The sequence below is a fragment of the Pteropus alecto genome, unplaced genomic scaffold, assembly GCF_000325575.1.
Source record: "Pteropus alecto unplaced genomic scaffold, ASM32557v1 scaffold55, whole genome shotgun sequence".
Taxonomy (NCBI): domain Eukaryota; kingdom Metazoa; phylum Chordata; class Mammalia; order Chiroptera; family Pteropodidae; genus Pteropus; species Pteropus alecto.
In genome coordinates, this window is record NW_006436813.1 from 91,787 (window position 1) to 113,336 (window position 21,550).

At 42.9% G+C, this 21,550-nt stretch overlaps 1 protein-coding gene and 1 long non-coding RNA gene across 4 annotated transcripts in view; one reads left to right on the forward strand and one right to left on the reverse strand.

The window, feature by feature from the left end:
* Positions 1-20,138, reverse strand: part of RPIA (ribose 5-phosphate isomerase A) — a 32,971-nt gene extending 12,833 nt beyond the window's left edge. The window contains exons 1-5 of one of the 3 annotated variants that reach the window (XM_006914239.3): positions 19,815-20,137; positions 13,890-13,950; positions 12,384-12,439; positions 2,562-2,621; positions 408-472 (exon numbers count right to left, since the gene is read on the reverse strand). In XM_006914239.3, coding sequence (XP_006914301.1) covers positions 408-472; positions 2,562-2,621; positions 12,384-12,439; positions 13,890-13,950; positions 19,815-20,099 — 527 coding nt within the window. In that variant the 5' untranslated portion in view covers positions 20,100-20,137. Of the gene's footprint in view, positions 1-407; positions 473-2,561; positions 2,622-12,383; positions 12,440-13,889; positions 13,951-19,814 lie in introns of all 3 variants that reach the window. The other 2 variants (XM_015591249.2, XM_015591250.2) reach the window with 2 other exon arrangements.
* Positions 20,139-20,264: 126 nt separating this feature from the next.
* The window catches only part of LOC107195842, a 4,145-nt gene continuing 2,859 nt past the window's right edge, over positions 20,265-21,550 (forward strand). Inside the window, exon 1 of the long non-coding RNA XR_001517099.2 lies at positions 20,265-20,804. This is a non-coding gene — a long non-coding RNA (uncharacterized LOC107195842). The remainder of the gene's footprint in view (positions 20,805-21,550) is intronic.

Genomic DNA, 21,550 nt, shown 5'->3' on the forward strand with positions numbered 1-21,550 from the left:
AAATAAGCACTTAAGAAACGTCCAATAAATGTTTTCTAAATGAATGAATGCATACATCCTTACCTCCTCACAGAGGTAAGAGTAGCTTTCAAACAAAGTCACACGCTGGTACCCACAGACCTAATAATCTAGCCCCAACAATATTTGGTTTAGCTGGCATAGTGTTAAAGCTTGAATCAGCAGAAGAATGCAGACACAGAAAACCCATTAAAATGAATAATCTCACTGAAGAAGTCCAGGTTCCTAGTGACCAAATTGCAACTAATGACCAGAGATGCCAATTTGGCTCTACAGCAGAAAGACAAACTTATGTCATCACAGTGGCAATTTGTTTATTCTATAATCCATTCTGCGTTGCTAAGAATTAACTGGCAGATACTCTTCAGCAAAGTCCCCCCAACACTCACCCACCGCCCTTGATGAGATTGAGATCAGCATCTACTTCATCAGCACCGTCAATGGCAATGTCAATCTGTGTTGGGGGAGAGGAAAGATACAAAAACCACTAAGAGCCTTTTGAGAGAAGGCTCTGTACAAAGCTTGAACATGCAATATAGCTCATCAGGTCCTTAGCAGCCCTGTTAGCTATGCACAGTCGCATTTAATCTACCAAGAAACTGAGGCTTAAACTGTTCCATTAGAGACGCCAGGAGACAAATATGGGACCTGGGAACCACAACTGGTTCCAGCTCTTACACTCCCTATTCTCACTGACAGGCTTCTCAGGGAAGAAGCTGGAATTACTGAGATCTTGTAGTCTCAATGTGGATGACATGACGCCCAAGTACAGAAACAGACATATGGTGTATCTGTGGTCTTAAAATTCCATAGGGGGAGGAATGGCAGATTAATAGAAAAAAGGCTGAGAAACACTAATTTAGAAGTCTCCATACTAGTGTGACAAAAACAGACAATTTTGAGCAGACTGATAACACCCAAAGAAGAGTTATAAAGTTGACACGCATTTGATGTGATCCAGAATTGGAAATTATCTGAAGTACCCCTACCATGATCCCATCAAAGCACCTGTCTGGGCTTGCCCACTCTATTAGGGAGCTCCACCACCAGCCCCCAAAGTGGTCAAAGGGCAAATTGGTTCATTCATCTTTCAAAATTCGAAATCAAGGACGTTATGTATTTCTCATCACTCCTGGCACCCTGCATGGACAATGTAAGAGCTTCAAATATGGTGGTTGTTTTTTTTTAAATAGCAGTAAAGAAAACCTCAGGATACAAATTCAGTTCAAGCTCTAGTTAGAAGTTGCTTGGCGTGGCTGCTGTGGCACAGGTGAGAAGCCTACAAAGCTTTAGCCAGGCTCCTTTATTTCCATCCTTTTACAAATCAGCCTTTTATCTGAAGTTATAGCCTGGCTCGCTTCTCCTTGACCTTGCATTAACTCCAGGGCCAGGCTTTGCCTTGGCAACTCTCCAGGGCCTGGAAAATCGCAACCCTTTGTCAGGGTAGCAGGCTCACCTTCAGCCCAAACCATTCACCTGAGAGCGCTGAACAGCTGATTCAGCCTGTGCCCTGGCTCTGCCCACAGAACTCTCTCAACAAGACTGTCCCGTGGTTCCTACTAACCCCTCGGAGGCCCATGTATACCATGACAACTGGGTTACTAGACCACCATCAAGACCCAACCACTAGCCTGGTTTTGGAGCTAAAACCCCACCTCACTCAATGCCCTCTCCCCTTTACCCCACTATATCCAAGCATGCCACTACTTGGTCCAAATCACCCCAACTAGCCTGAGTATTGTCCACATATATCCGTGTGCCTACCTGGAACTGCTCACTGGAATGTCCTCTCCTGCCCCAACCACCCAGCCTTCACAGTCCCACTCAAACTTTACCTCTTCCCACAAAACCCTTCTAAGTAGTGCCGCTCTAGAGCTAGGAGCACTCAAATTCATACTGAGGCTCTGCCAATTACAAAAAGCATGGCCTTAGGCAAGTGCCTTGCCCTCTCTGTGCCTTTTCCACATCTGTAAAATGGGATAATAATGGTCCCCACCCTAATGCTACTAGAGATTAAACAGTTTACCACAGGTACTGTACTGAGCACAATACTTAGTATACAGTAAGGGCTCAGTAAATGCTAGCTATGAGCATGCTACTCACCCTCATCGACTTCGGTCTCCTCTGGATTGCCCATGTGTTTAACTGTCTTTTTCATAAAACTTAATTTTAATCTGTTTTCAAATGTCTATGGCTGCCTCAGATGATTGCTTCTTTTCTCCACTTGCTGGTAAGCTCTCGGGGCTGGCTCACACTCATATCTCTGTCCAAGGACCAAAGGAAGCCCTTTGGGTGCAGTCTTGGACTCGTCCAATGCCCCTCTACCACACTCAAACTGAACCCTCATGGTTAGGCCACAGGGAATATACTGGGAACCAACTACCTCTCTGCTTGTGACCTAGGCCAGGATTAACACTCAAGGTCTCAAGAGGAATGCTAATATGATGAACCGACCTTACTCCTAGACTCGACAAGATATACAGAGCCTATGAACAAGTGAAAGACATAAAAAAGGGGCAGAGACAGAATGGCCTCTCTCTTACCTCTGGGTGTCGGTCCAGGTCACTGAGAGTTAAGTCGTGCTGCAGGATGAGCTGACGGGCCTATGGAGGACAGGAAAAAGCATCCATGATCATTTATCCTGAGCACTGACAAGGATTTTCAAAATTCTGTTGGATTTAAGTGTCAAACACTGAGTCCTGACCAAGGCTCCCTCCCAAATCCCAACCTGGCTCACTAAGGTAAAAGATCTAGACCCACGAAAGGCAAAACAAGGTTAATTCATCCTGGGAGCCAGAAGAAGCCAAACAGTACACAAAAGAGCTCCTCCTTAGTGACCTGCTATTTAAGACGATAAATAGCTGTCGTGGCCTCCTACAGCTTCCGGTAACACAGTGTTTTAAAAATTTCCTAAATCTGCAAAATATTAGAAAAGTTCCTAAAAACAATCCAACAGTGTGAAAAAAGACCGAGGATGATCTACAAAATATTAGAAAAATTTCCTAAAGTAAGAACCAAATCTAGAAAATATTAGAAAAGTTCCTAAAAACAATCCAACAGTGTGAAAAAAGACCGAGGATGATCTACAAAATATTAGAAAAGTTCCTAAAAACAATCCAACAGTGTGAAAAAAGACCGAGGAAGATCACTATGAATTGATGTGGAGTGATTTTCAGGCTATTCTATTGAGTAAAAATAAGTGCAAGAATATATACACTTGGAAGAGTATATAAAGAAAGGCAGGACTTCTGGAATGGCTAAGTGAGGAGCATGGCAAATTGAGAGCACCAGACTGGGCAAAATTTAGGATGTTTGGAAAAAGTCAGTACCACTGACTTTATAGATATGAGTCATAGTTAACCTTTCAAACAGGCTGACCAAAGGGGAGAGCAGTGGTTACCGCCACATGGCCCCAAGCAGGATCCATAGCTGGAATAAATGCACCATGAACCTTGGACCACCCAAGTCCAAGTGATGAGGATATATGTCATTGTTTACAATATGCAGAGGAACCAAAGGATGAAAGAAGTTTTTTTCAAAGGCATGTCTTAAAAATATTTCTGCTCACAGTGAAAAGCACCTGAGATTAAGAATCAGAAGGTCTGGGTTCTACCTTAAATGAACCAGCCACATGACCCCTGGCAAGTTTTCCATCTACCAAAAGATGGAGATGGACAAAATGACCAATGTAATTCCTCAAATCTAAAATCCTCAACGCTAAGAATAAAATACAAAGACCTGGGATTTGCAATATATACGGCCTTTATTTTGAACTCTGATTCAAACAAACTGTAAAAAATACTTTTAAGGATAAGAGGGGAAATTTAAACTCTGGATTTTTATTTGACACTATTAAAGATTATCGTTATATTTTTTAGTATTGCTGAGATGTTTAAGTCTCCCTATTTTTCAGAGACATAATGAAATATATCAATGAGTTATACTATGACTGGGATTTGTTTCAAAATAAACAAGGTGGAAAAGAATGGGATACAGATAAAACAAAATTAATTGGTCATTAAGTAATAATTGTTCAAATTGGGTGATGGAAGTTCATTACATTGTTCATTATCCTTTTTGAAGTTTGAAATTTTCCATGATAAAAGGCTAAAATAAAACGCTGACAGAAAAAATCAAGTTAAAAAAAAAAAACCATGATTTTTTTCTTATTGAAGAACAAAATATATATAATGAAAAGAAAACAAAATATATATAATATATATAATGAAGAGAAAACAATCATTAAAATGGTATTGCTGGATTATTTTGAAGTTCTAGATTTCTCCAAAAGTGGTACTAGAGAAACCACCATAATTCCAGACCTTGAAGACTATAAAATACTTAGAAGAGCTATCTGGAAGGCAGCCTCCAAGGTGATCCCCAGTGAGCCCCTCCTCCTGGTAATCGTGCCTTTGGGTATTCCTGCCCACAATGTCCCAGGGTTGGTCTGTGACCAATGGCACACAGGAGGGGAGATGGCATGATACTTCAGAGATCAGTTCATACAGAATGTCACTTAGGGTAGAGGACTAAGGGTGAAGCATGCTCAAGTAATCTTTCCCTCCTTCCTTTTCTCCTCTCCCTCAGCCTCTCATATCACACACTCCAGGGGAAACCAGCTGCTATGTCCTGAAGACACTGAGGCAGCCCTGGGCACAGGCCTTCTACTCAATTGCCTGTGACAAAATGAGGCCTGCAAACACCCAGGTGGCTGAGCTTGGAAGCAGATCCTTCAACTGAGGCCCAGGCAACCTCACAAGAGACCCAAAGCCAGAACCACTCGACTAAACCACTCCAGATTCCTGACTCTTGGAAACCATGAAATAAGATATTTATTGTTTCAAACGTCTAAGTTTAAGGGTAATTTGTTCCACAGTGATAAATATCTAACACAGAAGGTGTTAGAAAAATGATAAGAACTGCATATAGTTCAGTGTGATATTCTATCATGCAAATAAAACGGTGTGATATACCATGATCTTACTAATTTTATCTACTTTAGAAACAGTACTAAATTGAGTTGAAATATATTAAATGAAAACTGGATGTCAGCAGACACCTCTATGATGATTCCTACGAGAAAAGTCCTGTGTAAACATATCATTTTAACTGAACATTTCTTAAGTTCAAAGCACCACCTGACAGTGTTACTGTTTCATGAGGATGCCCTATTGTCCACCTAAGCTATACTCAGCGCACAAGACACCACATTTTACATACTCTTGTTACCCTACAGCAGTTAGCATCATATTAAACCAACAGGTGAGTAAATAACTGATCACTGTGAGATCAATCAAAAAGGAGCCACTTAGTGTAAACCCGTGTTAAGGAATGGATGCTGAGGGAGGTCACACAGTGATAAGTTAGGAACAGATCGAGGACCAGAAATACTGTCTCCTGCTTTCCTGTCTTGTCTAGGGACTAGGAATGCAATTAAGAAAAAAGGAATATGGAGAGAATGATAGAAGAAAAAGAGAGGACAGCCCTGCTTATAAACGGAAATGAAGTCATCTTACATAATAATATGCTATTAATAATACTATTAACGATAATTTTAAGAGGAATTCTTTGAGTTCTTGGCATTCCTCCTCTAACTGAAGTGCTCTGCCTTCTCCCAACTCCAGCACCTCATACCTAACTCAAAGGATGTCCTTTCCAGGAAGTCTTCTCAATCCCATGGGCAAAGAGGGGCTCTCCTTCCTCTAAAAAGCACATTATCGTTAATTCTTCTCTACTATATTATTTGTAAAAATGACACACATAAATGCAGCATTAATTCATCTAGCAAACACAGAGTGCCTAAGGGCCAGGCACCACACTGGACACTGGAGATAATGAATAACACCTCCCATGTACAAGGAGCCTCATCTCCCTTAAAAAATACATATACTCTCAACAATTGGTATGTCCAAGTGAACTCTGCTTCATCACCACCACCACTAACCCGCCTAGCACCTGTCCAGAGTCTGGAACATGAGAGGGGCCTACAGGTAAGTGTTGTCTACATCACGCAGCTAGACCTACTGTAATCCCCTTTCCCACCCAAGTCTCACCACCCCAGACAATAACCAGTAGTAATATGAGCACAGGATCTGTATAAGCTTTAAACGGTATGTATCCCATTCACAACACAGAGGACGACCCTGTACAATGACTGCAAAATCCCACTGGGTTGAGACCCTTTCCCTTAAAGCGTGCTTCCATCAGCAAGTCCTCCAACACTCCCTTCTCCCCACCTTTGATTGGACTCCCCCAGAGCCCCCTGCGAGTGGCCCTGCCCACACAGAGAAGTCATGCTCACAAATAGCATGGGAGTCATCCTTCCTGAGTGTTAGGGGTTAAACTGTGTTCCCCTAAAAAAAAGATATGTTGAAGTTCTAACTCCCAGGACCCCAGAGTGTGACCTTATTTGGAGACAAGGTCTTTACAGAGGTAACCAAGTTAAAGTGACATCGTTAGGGTGGGCCCTAATCCAATAGGACTGGTGTTCTTATAAGGGGAAATTTGGACAAGAGACCATGTGGACATGAAGGCAGAAACCAGGGCGCTGCACCTACAAGCCAAGCAATACCAAAGATTGCCAGCAAACCACCAGAAGGTAGGACAAAGAAACAGAACACATTCTCCCTCACAGCCTTCGAAGGAATCAACCTTGCCAAATCCTTGATCTCGGATTGCCAGCCTCCAGAACTGAGACGATAAAGTTCTGGTTTTTTAGCCACTCAGTTTGCAGTGCCTTGTTATAGCAGCCCTAGGAAATTATGACACTGAATTCAGCACAACAGCCCTGTCATGGGAGTACCGACCCACCACTGGCTCTGTCAGCACGAATGAAGCCTCTATGCATGACTGAGATCAGCATCTACTGGGCACCAGACACGCCGAGCTCACAAGCTAGGGGGGTCTCATCTCCTGAGGAAGTAGAGCAAACACCTGTCAGCCCCTTCCAGCTCTAGAAAGGGCAGGGAGCAGAAAAGCTAATGATTAGCTTGTGCTTATGAAAAAGGACAGGAGGCAATGTCTTCTGACCCGCAATCCCACAGCTGGTGCCTCCAAATGCCTCCTGTGCTTAAAGACAGCAGCACAGTCAGGCTAGCGGTCCTTCTGCTTTTCATCAATTCCACAAAAAAATATGAAAACATCTTCCTTCCTACCACCTAACCCAAGGGGGCTGAAGGCCAGCGTGAACAAAAAAATAGCTATTTTTGGCTTAGACCAGATCTGACTTACTTTCAAATGCGTTTTTTAAATTCTCCTCTTCCAAAAGCTTAACTTTAAAGGGAAAATTTTTACAAATCCTTTAAATTCCTATAAGTTTACTTGTGTAAAAGGTAGGGCACAAAATATTTCAATTTCTTTTCAATCATTTCAGGAGACTACATCTGGCTCAACTTAACACAAAAGTTTGGGTTTGAGGAGGAAAAAAACAGAAACAAGAAAGTAAATGAACAAGTGAATTTTTAAAAGCCCTGTGAACTGTGAACGACTCTTCCATCTAATTAATTAGAATCAACTAGCATTTTCCAGTTTGGGGACACTTGTTAATTATCAACTTAAAACATAGGTGGATTAAGAGGATGACGCTATCTTAAGAACAAAAGATCAAATTTCCAATTAAAGAGAGCAATATGAACATCTGTATTTGACTCAGCTTTCCCAAAACCTCTATAAAACTATAATAAAGGAATTTTTCTTAAAGGCATAAACCAAAAAAAAGAGAAAACAGCAAAAACTGGTGCACAATGGTAAATAGCAGAAATGAGGAAGATAAATCCTAAGCCAGTATTGGGGAAAGCTAAGAAGCAACCAAATAAACAGCACAGACCCTTCCAAAAGGTTCAGACTCAGGCACCGTGAACTTCAGGAAACGGACATGATGGTGGGAGTAAAAAAAGAAAGACTGGTTGAAAGGCTACTTGGGAACCTGTTACATCTCCATATCCTTCTCTACTAGTCCCAGAGCAGTATGTTTATTCTCTGGAGAAGGACAGACAGTAGGTCTCAGGACCAGGCTGCCAGGCACAGCTGAAGATGGTGGTACTCCATAAGTAAGATTTTGTTGCATAGCAGCCATCCCAAAACTCAATGGCTTAAAAGTGCAAACATTTATTAATTCTCATGATTCCCTGGACTGACTGGGAAGTTTCTGGGCTGAGTGGTATCAGATGGCCTGACTCACATGCCTCAGCCACTCATCTGCCATGAGAATAGCCAGGGCTTGTTCACATGATGGCAGAATGGTTTCAGCAGCAAGAGGAGCCAAGCCTCTGCTGTCACATCTACCATTTGGTCACATTCCACTGGCAAACAAGCCATATGATCATAGTCAAAAAGATTCTGCAAAATGCTGTACACACTCCTTTTTCATCTACCACAACTACTACACTGAAAACTGGGGAATTAAGAGCAAGTTTATATCCAGAATAATGACAGATATCTTCCAGCCTTCTTACCTGCTTGGCTCTCAGGACATGGGCAGCCATGCATACCCTCCCAAGAAGAAACTGGGCAGTCTTCTCTGGAAAATCTGACCAGCCAGAGGAAAGACAAATGATCTGACATCAGGAGTTCTCCCAACATAGGGGCTTCACAGGGAGGCCTAGAGCAAAGACCACCCCCATCCTGAGAGCTAGTTTCCACTCAGTTTCTTGGCCTATCAGTCTTCAAAATGAGCAGACAGCTAAGGAACATCAGAATAAGAAAAGTAGGAATATAATTTTTAAAAGACCAAAGCAATCTAATAATATTTTGACTGTGCTAGTTGTTATATGACTGTTTGTCAAAACTCAGAATTATATGCTAAAAAGGATAATTTTACTGTATGTAAATTATACCTCTGACAAAGTATAAAAAAATAACTTTCAGGAAACATATAAGAAGAAATCTTAAGAACAAAATTATCATTGACATCCTCAGAGAGATAAGAGAAGAAACCGAAAAATTGAACCCACGAGAACAACAACAAAAACAACTTTCAGAGAAAAAATGTAGTTCTTGTTTGAAATTTATACATATGAGAGCAAAGGATACTCAACAGAAAGGTTAGAAAAAGAAAAAGCTGAAAAGACAAAGAGACAGAACAGTCCACAGGTACCAAGAACACAACAAGGGTCCTAGAAAGACCAGAGAAACCAGAAGACAGAAAATCTAAGAAATTAATAGAAAAAAATTCCCCAAACTGAAGAGTGAAATTTGCAGGATGAAATGTCCCAGTAAGTACCCAGCATAGTGGACAAAAATAAATGCACACCAAGACACAACACAGTGAAATCTGAGAACACTGGAGACAAAGAAAAGATAACAAAAGGGCATAAGTTCGGAGAAAATAAAAAAGTTTTCATACAGAGGATCAAGAATCAGAATAGCTTCAAGCTCGACAGCAAATTGAAAACCAGAAGACAATAGAGAAATGTATTCAAAATTCTAAATTACTTAACATAGAATTCTCTATTGAATCGAATAACCAACTTCGAAAGAGGCTAAAGAAATTTTCAAACATCCAAAGTGTCAACAAATTTGCATTCCATGCACTTGAGTAGTTACCTAAAGGATGTGCTTCACCCAAACTGAAGAAAACATAAGGGTGTGGAGGAAGAGTGAGGAGGAACAGGGCCAAGAAACAGGATGATCCAAAACAGGAGGAAGTAGAGGCAACTTCCTGGCTGCGAAGGGAGGCCCCAAGATAGCAGCCAAGGGCAGCTCCCAAAGCATTACCAGCTCCAACCACCCGAAAAGACTTGGCCAAGAAGATGAAATTAACGGAGTGGACTATCCACTGTGTCAAAAAGAGGTGAGATTTTCCAATCCAGGTAAGAAGAGCTTAGGGGTAAATTAAAAAGGAGTATATAGCCAACCAAGCAAAATGAAAAAAACAAAGGTAACATTTACTTAACTTTTGAGAGAACAAAATAATGGGCAGGTAAAGAGGAGTAATCATAGCATACTATGCCATTCAGTTGTAATTGGATGGTCATAATTCTGTAAACATTGAGTAAAGCCTCACCAAAATGTAACTACTGGAAGACTGGGAGAGAAGGGTGTGTGTGAACCATGAGATCAAAGTGGTAAAAGATGACCAAATGCTATCTTCCATTCATCCATTCAGTGCAGATTTATTACGTAAAATTGAAAAAAATTAAATAACAATAAAAGCGTGTCATTTTAAGATAGTGGAGCAAATATCGAATCAGCTAATGCAGTTTTAAAAGTATGTCCATCTAAAGAGTAAGAAATGGTGGTAGTCAGGGGTGGGGAGTAAGAGGAATGTGTGTGTGTGTGTGTGTGTGCACGCGCGCACGCACGTGTGTTTTAATAAAAAGACTTGAATTATTTGATTCTTCAATTCATGTGTGTGTATAGTCATGTGTCACTTAACAACAGGATCCATTCTGAGAAATGTGCTGTTAGGTGACTTTGTCGTTGGGGAACACATAGAATGTATTTACACAAACCTAGATGGTATGCCTGTACTGCGATTGTGTGTACTATACTATTATACTACTAGCAACACCACAAACATGTGAGTAATGTGCTGCGCTACGAAGTTATGATGGCTACAACATCACTAGGCGACAGAAAGTTTTTGGCTCCATTATAATCTTACGGGACCACCATCATGTGTGTGGCCCATCACTGACCAAAATATTATGTAGCATATGACTGTATAGCTTTAATTAAAAATAAACACCTATATAAAATAATTTATTAAATAAAAAAAATATTAGATGATCAAGTCGCTTGGAAAAACTAGACACTTAGCTTTTCGAAAGACCAAGGAAACCAATTTTAAAAGCATCTTCTCAGGACAGCAGGATTTCAAAAGCAAAGAGGCAATGTAAAACCACTCATTTTCTAACCTGAAGCAGAAATTGTGGTGTTGTCTTCAGTCTCCTGTGTGCCCACCCACAAGAGATTTCACTTCAAGAAAGCTCTCACCATCCTAATTTCCTATCTTGTCTACCTGAAATCCCTCCTCCACTCCCTAATCTGACAGACCCAAAAGAAACCTCTCAGCCCCCTTAACAGCTCCCTCCCCTCACCAGAGCTATCTGTAGGCTGCCAGGGCTGAGCTTCCAGGATTGGAAGCACCAACTACCTGCAATTCCAACGTTTACCTCAGTTTGCAATATCTCCATGATGAATTCAGTGAGAGATTATACACATACCCCGTCCCACGATGGCCAGATGAGGGACAGAGATGGCTCTATCTGAGCACCTCTCTCCCTTCCCTTCCTGAAGTCTACTCTTCCCTTAGCTTCCTGAAGTCTACTCTTCCCTTAGCTTTCCCTATATTTAACTGGCTCCACTGTTTTCCTCCAACAGCCCCTAATATTTTATGGTGGAATGGCATTACACATGAACTCAAAATACTGTACCTGCATTACTGACACATCACTTAATGCCTTTTGCCTCAGTTTTTTCATCTAAAAATGGAAATAACGTTTCTTTAGAGACCATGTGATCATTTCTATATATTCCATTGCGCCTAACACAAGAGACATGGAACTAGTCACTGAGTGAATAAATGAATGCATCTAAAACCACATGTCTAAGGAGTAGTCCTCAGTAAAGAGAATATTCTCACCCAGCAATTGCACTTCTGGGTATTTATCCAAAGTAAACCAAAACAATAATTCGTAAAGATCTATGCACCCCGATATTCATGGCAGCACAATTTACAATAGCCAAGATATGGAAGCAACCCAAATGCCCATCAGCAGACGACTGGATAAAGAAACTATGGTTCATATATAAAATGGAATATTACTCAGTCATTAAAAAAATGAAATTCTACCATTTGCAACGACATGGATAGACCTAGAGGTTATTATGCTGAGTGAAATAAGTCAGACAAAGATAAATACCACATGATTTCACTTCTATGTGGAATCTGAGGAACAAAAAGAACAAACTAATCAAAAAGACTCACAAACACAGTGGACAATTTGGTGACAGAGGAGAGGGGAGATTAGAAGGCTTGGTGAATGGGGTGAAGGGTTAAAGAAATACAAATTAGTCCTTGATGGATGGATGGTCATGGAGACGGGGAACATGGCATAGGAAAGTAGTTAGCATTAATATATTGGCTAGGTAGAAAACCAGAGGAGAGAAGGAGCAATTGAGGGGATCCTTTCATGAACTTATAAATGTCTAACCAATGTACTGTATACTTGAAACTAATTAAAATAAATAAATAAATTTATTTAAAAAATTTTAAAAACAAAAGAGAGATTATTCTCCTGCTCTGGCTCTCTTCTCATCTAGAACAACTCTGGTGCACAACCCCAAGCCACACTTCTGTGTCCTTGGGGACCCAGAAGATTCAGCAGCAACTGCCAAGATACAGAATGGAAAGCAGGACATACCTGGAAGGAAGTTGGAATACAGACGAGGTTCAGATTCTCTTGTTTCACTCTTTCAGCTGTGGAGAACAAAAGCCATATGGGTGGATTTTCACTCTCATTTTATTTTTCTTGTCGTGTACACATTTGTTCAAACTCAACAGCAAAGGAAAGGCCTACGCCCCTTGGACAGCTGTCTTTCATTCTGTGTCCCCACTCCTGGTGAAAAAGTTGATGGAAATACGTCGCACATCACAATACAGGGACACTAGAAAGCTCAAGGAGATAAGTACTAACTACAGAAAGAACAATGTCAGTGTTTGCTATTATCATGTGCCTGGCGATATTCAAAGATCTTTGTACATATGAACTCTTTTAATCCTAACTCAAAGGTAAGTTACAATTATTATCCCCATTTTACAGATGAGGAAACTGAGGCCCAGAGAGGTAAAGTAACTGGTAGTTGCACAGCTAACAAGTGGCAGAACTGCAATATGATCTTCAGTCTTAATTCCTTCCCTATATTGCTGTTTACAGGGAAATGCTAGAACTCAACTTTTACATTTAGTAAAAAAACAGAATCATTTTTAGAACCCAGAGGGTTGTTAAAGGGAGTTTATTCACTTTTAGACTTCTACCTTTCAGGAAAACTTGATTTAAAAAAAAAAGTCTTAAGAAAAACACAGTCTTGCTAAAATTTAAGTCTTTTTAATCACTGTGTATGCATGCATATTGTGAGGTTTAGATGTCACTATGAAATCTGCAGTAATTCCTGTGCTTTAAAATCCTCCACACACTCAGAGCTAAGGCAGAAACATGTGCAACACTAAAGTCTCTGTTAGGCCAATGACAAGGCTTTCAGAAGCCATCACGCCACACACCACACCACAACCACCCCTTAAAGACGAAGCTTTCCTGGGCTTTGTGCGCTGAGCACTACCCCTTGGCAACTAGAAGAGGTTAGCACTCAGGCAAGCCTTTTCTCTGGGCTTTGTTCTTAACAAACAAGAGCAGGGCAATAAAACCTGTTGAGCAGCCACAGGGGCTGATGATTCCTGAGCCTTTCCTAAGCACAGAGAAACCCTACAGGAACCAGCCCAGCTGGCAACTGCCCATTCACTCCAGGGTCAAGCCTGTACTGACCTTGATTGCTTTGCCTGTGATCGCCTAAGGAACCCACAAGCTTCAGAAGGCTTACCTCAGAGTCCTTGCAACTACATATACAGTATCACTGATGATGATTAAAATTCTATTGAGACCTCACTCAAGTCTACTCTTCCCATCCCCCACAGCTGAGCAGAGTAAACAAAGCCAGGGCAACCTCCAAAGGTGGTTGAAGAGGCCCAAGCATCCCTCTAAGAGAAGAGCAGGTACATTCAACTGACTTCAGGCAAGCAGCCCCTCTCCCACATTCCACACTGCTGGAGCCAAGCAGGGTAGCTGCCCAACCTGTGCCCCACCTCCTCCCCCTCTTCACCCCTGCTCCACCACCCACAGAACATGCAGTAGACAGCCAGCCCAGGGACACACCTATTCGCTGCACAGCGTGGACAATTGTAGACCCGCTTCCAATTCCCAGCACCTGGTTATTCTGCCAAAAAAGGAGAGAAAGAAACAAAACTCAGCATAAACAACTCTATTTTGGGCCTGTTATTATCAGATTACGTTCCTTTAAGAGATGGCAGGGGTCTATCAGGCAGAAGCAACTCCATTTTGGGCCTGTTGTCTAATGTTTACACTCCCTACATCCTATCAGACAAAAGGCTTTGCTCACTTACAACGTTCAGCAACTTAAGTCGGCCTCCCAAAAATGGCCTACAGATGAACACAGAAAGTCTCTTGGGCAGGGTGATCAGAAAGTAAAGGCCCCCGGAAAAAAAAAGAGAGCCTTGGTGTAACCAGAGAAGAAAGCAGAGGTTTCTGGCTTCGGTGCCTTTTCATAAAAGCTTACCATCTAGAAGGCAGGGGACTGACCACATGCACTTAATGCTGGAGGCATCGCAGGGAACCTGAGGGACATATGAAGCCCACCATCTAGACTTTCCCCAAAGTAAGAAGAGATAAGAGTCTGAAGTAACCACGAAATAGGGAATTACATCAGCATCTGTCCAGCTGATGCCAACTGGTCTCCATGTGCATAAGCCTGCCTCAGAGAATGTGGGGAAAGAGCAAAGGCTAAGTTAAGAACATGAGAAAGTCTTCGCCTGCAATTGGAAGGATTTGTAATAAACGCAGAACACTTCCTGAGTATAAACGACAAGAAACAGGCATCACACTACTGAGCTGGCCTTCTTAAGAAAAAGAGAAGGTACCTATGAGTATACCAGGGGCACAGTAGGGGCCCAGCCAACGTCAGTTAGACCACAAACAGCACAACAAGGTCAGGGTACACATACTCAGGAACTAATGTGGAGCTCAGTGTCTAAGCAACTTCCTGGCAACAATTTCCTGTCAGTCTAAGGCAAAATAGCTAAAAACCCAAGCAGCAGCTACCATTTATTAAGCACCTTCCATGAAGATTTATAAATGTTAATACAAGTCGAAACTCACAATAAGCCCTTGTGACGTCAAGACCCATTATCCCCATTTCAGAGATGAATTCAACACTGCACGGAAAAATTTAAAATTTAGAAATGAGCAAAAGAGATTACGGGATGTCCACTCAGTGGAATGCAGGAGCCTGCAGGTCCTGTATTATCTGATCCTACAGGTGTGTGCGCCTTTGCCTTGACTAGGCCATTTTGCAACTCTGTAAAGACAGACTTTAACTTGTAGAAAACCACTAATAATACAAATAATTCTTGTCCACAGAACTGCAAATTAATTATATTTTGTGAGAACCATCTGATTATTAACCTATAAATCTTGTAAATTTATTTTACTTAACACTTTTTGATTGCATATAAATTTATGGTTCTTTGGTTTTTCCTGTGAACAGGTTATAACATCTTTTCCAGTTCTCTCATCAATTTAATGAATTAAATAAAATCTTTGATACATGTTTATATATGTATAAGCATCATGATTTTAGCTTTCAAAAAAATCATCTTTTAATAATATCAATCACCTCCCTACAGAACCTCACTTTGAATAAGCAACTTCCCCAAGTTCATTTTGCTGAAACATCATTTCATTCAAACGTCTCAAGAGTTTCAGCGACTAATTACCAATGAACTCATCTGGCAAGAGAAGCCATAGTGAAACTGTCTTCCTAGGAGGGAAAAAAAAGGTCTGGAAGCCCCTCAGGACAAAGAGGCATCACCACTCACTCTCCACAAAACAAAGGCCAGAGGAATACCCAAATCCAGCCTCTGTTCCACCCTCCTCAAAATGGACAACACATCAATCTAGAAAAGACTGGAAAGAATGACCAACAGTTGGAGAGAATTACAAAAAAGAAATCAAAAGCTAATGTCCCCACTTCCAGCTGGGTGTCTCCTATCTACAGAGGCTTAAACCGTCAACCTCTGTATTCCTGACCTGATATAAATAACTTACTAGCTCATCATTCCAAAATAGAGCTCGTGTTAGGTCAGGATTCCACCTGCGACAATGCCCTCAAGAAGGCAAAGCATCCAATAGTCATTTAGCTAGCTACCTGGGCAAACCTCAATAGCAAGGTCTTCATAATGGTACAACACAAAACATGCAAAATAACTGAGTATCAGAAAATGCAAAAATCTTCAAGTATTAGAAAATATCTTGACTTATTTATTTATGCGAGTATCAGAAAATGCAAAAATCTTCAAGTATTAGAAAATAAATATCTTGACTTATTTATGCCTAGGTAGGCTCAATCTCACCTGAAGCTGAGAGCTCTAGCTGTACAGTAATTTAACTGCCAGCTTCCTCATTATCACGTTCAGCTATACATTCATGTCACACAAATGAACTAGATGAGTCAGACAAGCTCTGTGCAAAGCTCCTCCTGTTACTGAACTCGAGTCGAGGAGTTCACTTTGCCTGCACGTCAAAGCCAAAAGAGACACGGACAGGGGTTTGCAGCAAAGAAAGTAGAAGTTTATTTAGGGAAATGTCACCAAGTTTGCAGACACAGGTGAGCTAGAGCTCAAAGATTGGCTCTCTGATGGCCTCTAAGGGATAAGTTATACAGGGCAAAACTCATCAGTCATGGTAGCTAAGGGAGCTGGGTTTGTGGGCTCTACTGATTGGTCGGGACTAGGGTAGAAAGCAGTTAACCATTGCATCAGGTCCTGATGTCAGTCATGGCGTAGTTCTGTCTGGTTTCAAGTGTCTGGTTTCAAGGGTCGTTCTGCCTTCTTTGGTACAGAACTATAAGATATTATCTTTAGTTTAACTGAAACTGTTTTTGTGGTCGACAGACCTGAGGCTTTGTTTGATGCTGACCTAAGAGTTTAATGATTAAGGGAGTGGTCGTGCAGAACACAGAAAGATAAGGAAAGAAAAGAAACAAGTTAGCCCAAGCCAGTTTGAATCAAGGAGAAAGAGAAGAAAAAGTCAATTTATAGATGTGACTATTTGCACAGTTACACTCCCCTGGCTTTTGGAGGAGGCCATGAAATGCAGGAAGCTGCTAGGCCCAAAGTTCTTCAACCATGTCATGTGGCCCTGGAATTAAATGACTGGCCCAGGAATCACTGTCCCAGCCAAAGCCAAAGAGAGGTGGCCAACGGGTGACTACAAGATGGCCCAACAGGAGAAGGCTGCCAAGCAGGCTCCACTGGAGGAGCAGGCCGCTGCTTCTGGTCATTTCACATGTGCAACATCAGAACTTACCTTGCCCATTGGGTAACCTTGGAAATATTTCTTCAAATGGTTACCACATTGGAGCACCAATGGGCTAGGGAACTGGACATATACCCCAGAGATTCAACCTACCAATAATCCCAGAACCTCCATACTTGTATCCACACTCCACACAATTCAGTGAACATGTACTAGGCTGGCCCTATTGTGACCAATACTGGATGAAAATAAAAGTTATCTACTATCCTGGAGCTTACCCTTTAGGGAGCTGGGAGAGACAAAACAGCGATGACTAGAACATAAGACACCTGCATAAGGTGCCTAAGAGGTATAAAGCACTACAAGCTTGAAGAGAATTTGTCCTCCCTTCATGAGGCAAAGGAAAAAAAACTGAAAGAAAGAAATGGCCTTTGAACCAAACCCTGAAGAACATATATGATTTTAACAGGTAAAGGCAGAAGACAAGAAAGAGCATTCTAGGTCGAAGATAGTAATGTTAAAACACAAATCATGTGCCAGTAGCCTGCCTTTTCCAATGTTCTGGTACCTGTGGGAGAACGAAGCACAGAAGAAAATGAAACTGTGGGCTTCAGGACAAGAACCAGAGCCTCTTTTCTGTGTATCATCTCTACCTAGCTTGGTACCTAGATGTAACAGATGCTTCAAATGTGTTACATGGAGATTAGGATGAGGCCACATGAGGGCCACTGTGACAAGAGCAGATGAGAGCTTCAGAAGATGATAATGCATCACTTGGGGGGTCAACAGAGGGGACAAGATAAGGGAAACTGCTATCCTCTGGCCCTGTGGAAAGCCTAAACTGGGAAAGTTGTTAAGTCAAAGGGAAGGGTCAGCTCTAAAAACATTCCAAAGATGGAACCAACAAGACTTAGCATATAACCTACCTCAGTAAACTTACAAAAGTGAGTAAATGACTTTAAGTCATAATATGCTAGAGGAAACCATGGCCTTACATGGGGCAAAGAAGACCCCCCTGGAAAGGAGAGCTAAGCCTTAATAATTATGTACATAAATGTGTGCAATAAATATGTGGATGTGAATGAGTTATCCTGCTTGCAAAGTATCCAGGACCCAACTCTCCTCTTCCTCTCTTTAGCCACATTTCTGGCAATCACAACAACTGCTCTGACACCACCAGGCACTCAGTAAATACCTGGCAAACAAATGATATGAACAAATCAATGTTAAACAGCAAAAGAATACAAAATTCAACTAGTGCTGGCAACTTAGAAAAGAAGTTGGGTAGAGAAAGTGGGTGCAACTCAGATTGGGGTGAGGTGCCCCCAAAAGACCAGTGGAGATCTCCCTGGGATCACCTCGTAACTTCATGGAATACTGTGGCTGGAATCCAGGGTTTTGGGGCTCTAGCCTGAGGTGCGGGCTTTCAGATTTTTATTTAACCAAATACGTAATTATAAAACAAAGATCAGGGAAATATGTACCACCAAATATTAATGTAAATAGGTAAATTGGAAAACTAAACTATAGGGCTTTTCTTATTGTATAATTTCATTTAACCTGTTCATTAGCTATTCTCTAATCAAGCATTTTGAAATTTCAGTTTATCGTCCCAATTTTGCAGCTGAGACACTGAACCCGAAAAGTAGAAGTAGACTACACATTTTACATTATCTGTGAATTCCCACAGAAAATCCTACTGTTAACTAGACCTGGAACAAGTTACACCAGAACAGGGCAGCGGTGAAACTGGTGGAAGGGCACTGGGATAGGAGTCACTGGGTTCGGGTTCTGAGGATTCTTGGCTAGTCCTCCAGAACATGCTGAGCCACCGTTTACCAAACAGGCCCCTCCCACATAACCAGGATGTTTGGAGCTCAAACATCATCGATCTATGCAAAATAACTTTGTAAGGCATTATTAAATGTAATGAACTATCATTAGAGAAAAGGGACTCTGATCTCATTTTCCAAGAAGCAGAAAAGAAAGACAAAAAGCCAAAGAAACTCCACCTGGCTACCAAAATACTATCATTTAGATAAGTAACCTGACTGGCAACAGTAAATCAACTCAGGTCAAAAGGCTACACTACCAGCATCACACTCACCACTAAACAAACAAGTGGGGCCACAACCTCACCGAGTAACAGCTAACATCTCTGCACCTCGACCTTTAAGAACAGCATCCTTCAGACTTCAAGTGTCCACCCAGCCCTGTCAAAGAGAGGTTGAAAGATCGAGTCTTCCCCCTGCAACTCTGTCTCCACTTCCCCTTGGCGAGTACACTCAGGAGCAGGCGCGCGCCAAGATTCCTACTTAGAGTGAAATTTCAAAGCAATTTTCAAGCCAGCTCTTCACCGGTTTCCCCAGGAAAGTTAAGAGAAGACCTCTCCGCAACCCAAGAACGCATCAGTTTCCATTTGTTGATAAGGAAAACACATGGCAAGTCCCTTCCATTCCCACTCAACATCAGACACCACCCAGGCTCCACTTTAGAAACTGTTATCCGGCCAGACACGGAGTATTTAGAAAGCTCAACTTAGGGGACTCGTCCCCAACTGATCTCAACATCGAAACAGCTTTTAAATGACAAGGAACAAGGGATTCTAACCTGGGTCACGTGCGCACTCTCTCCCCTCTCACGCCACTTACTTCCTCGCAGGAACTAAGCGCGCCCCAGCAGTGTCCAGAGCGCGCGGCACGAGCCCATCACGCCGAGTCCAGGCGCCCCACGCCCGGAGCTGCTCACCCTCACGTGGTTCTCCACCGCCGCGCGACCCGCCAGCTTCTTGGCCTCCTCGGCCTTGGACATCGCGGAGGGGGCTGGGAAGCCGCTTCTGGCTTCCCAGCCGCTGGTGCTTGTTCCGCCAGCGACGCCGCGGGTCCCGGACTGAGCGCAACCAGGAGACTGCACGTGGGAGCCCGGGACGCCCCAACTGTTCCCGCCTCCACCCGAGGCCGCGCCCCCGGCCCGCCCGGGCAGTGGGGCCAGGACCCGCCCGTAGAGGGTGCTGAAGGGCCCAGGGCGCTGCATCCCGGCGCCTGCCTCCTGCCTCCGCCACGGACCCGCCCCTGGTTCTTCCGGAAGTCTGGTGTTCACGCACACGGCCGGCGCCGGCGCGGGCCTCGCTGGGAAATGCAGTTCTGTGGCTTGGGGAGCCCGAAGCCGCGCCCCGGCGTGGACTACCAGCCCTACAAGGCTCCGCGACCCGTACGCAAATCGCCCGCGACGGGCTTTGGTGCGTTGGCCACTATGACGGGAGAAGCCGACGCTGGTTGAATTCTGGAGGTCTTTCTGTCTGTCCGTGCTTCGGAGGCGGGCAATACCTGACCCTGTTGTTTCTCCCAACAGTAATAAATGTGGCAGTGGACGAGACCTCAGGGCTCTTTTGGAGACGTCTTTTTGGAAATAACTTCTCTAGACTCACTCCCAAGGGAAACGCACATGGGCCCCCAGCGCCCTCTGAAGTCTATTCTAGAGACTTCCGAGGGTCCGGGACTCCAAGTTTAGAACCCCCAGCCCTAGACGTTGTCTGGCACTTTGCGGTATTGGATGGCGTGCTTTGTCCAGATCGAGCCTGATCCCGCACATACGAGTGTGACCTGCAGAGACCCCCACAATCTTGGTTGACTAACAAGGACTTTGACTGAAATTAAAAACTTTGTCTTCTTTACCTGTAAGGTGTATTGCTGTAGGAACAGTAAGGAACAGAGAATTTTTATTGTCCCCGTTTTACAGGTGAGGAAACTAATGCTAACCCCAGCTAACCCCTACTACTTGGAGGTCGTTAAAGAGCATGTATGTAGCCTTTGTGCTTCTTGCCCATGTTTATGGAATCCCCTCTGTCTGCGCACGAACTCATCTTCAAACTGCGGGCCCTCTTCCTCCTGTGTGCAAAGCACCAGTATGGGCCGCCGTTATCGCCCTCATCCTTTGCTGTGCCCACTGAGGCCGTCAGCCCTGGACCACTACCTTAGTCTGAGGAGGGAAAGTTATTTGAGGTAATATTTGAATCTTAGATTTTAGACAGAATTTGGAAACTAGCACGAAGTTCTGGCTAAGATGCTGGACAAAATATTTGGGACCCCCACTACCGTTGGTCTCTGCACCACCGAAGTCAAACTTGTGACCTTTTCTGTATCCTCTTGGGGGCAGTCTTTCCCCATTCAGGCCAAAGGTTGGAGCAAACTGTTAGTAGACAATCTCTGCTTTACCCCTCCAGCCTCAGGGCATTTGTACTGAGGCTTCCCACAGTAAGTGCTCTCTGCCTGATCCTCTGCCCTTCTCTGCGCTGCCAGCTCCATCTTACCCTTCACTCAGCTGAAATGCCACCGCCTCAGTCTTCCTTATCACCAATTTATTGGGTTCCCACCCACCTATCCTCGGTCATTTTACCCATTGTTTATTTCCATCACAGAACATCCCTTGATCATTTACTTAGTTTTGTGATTTTTTTTATTATCTATCCTCTAAAAAATAATATT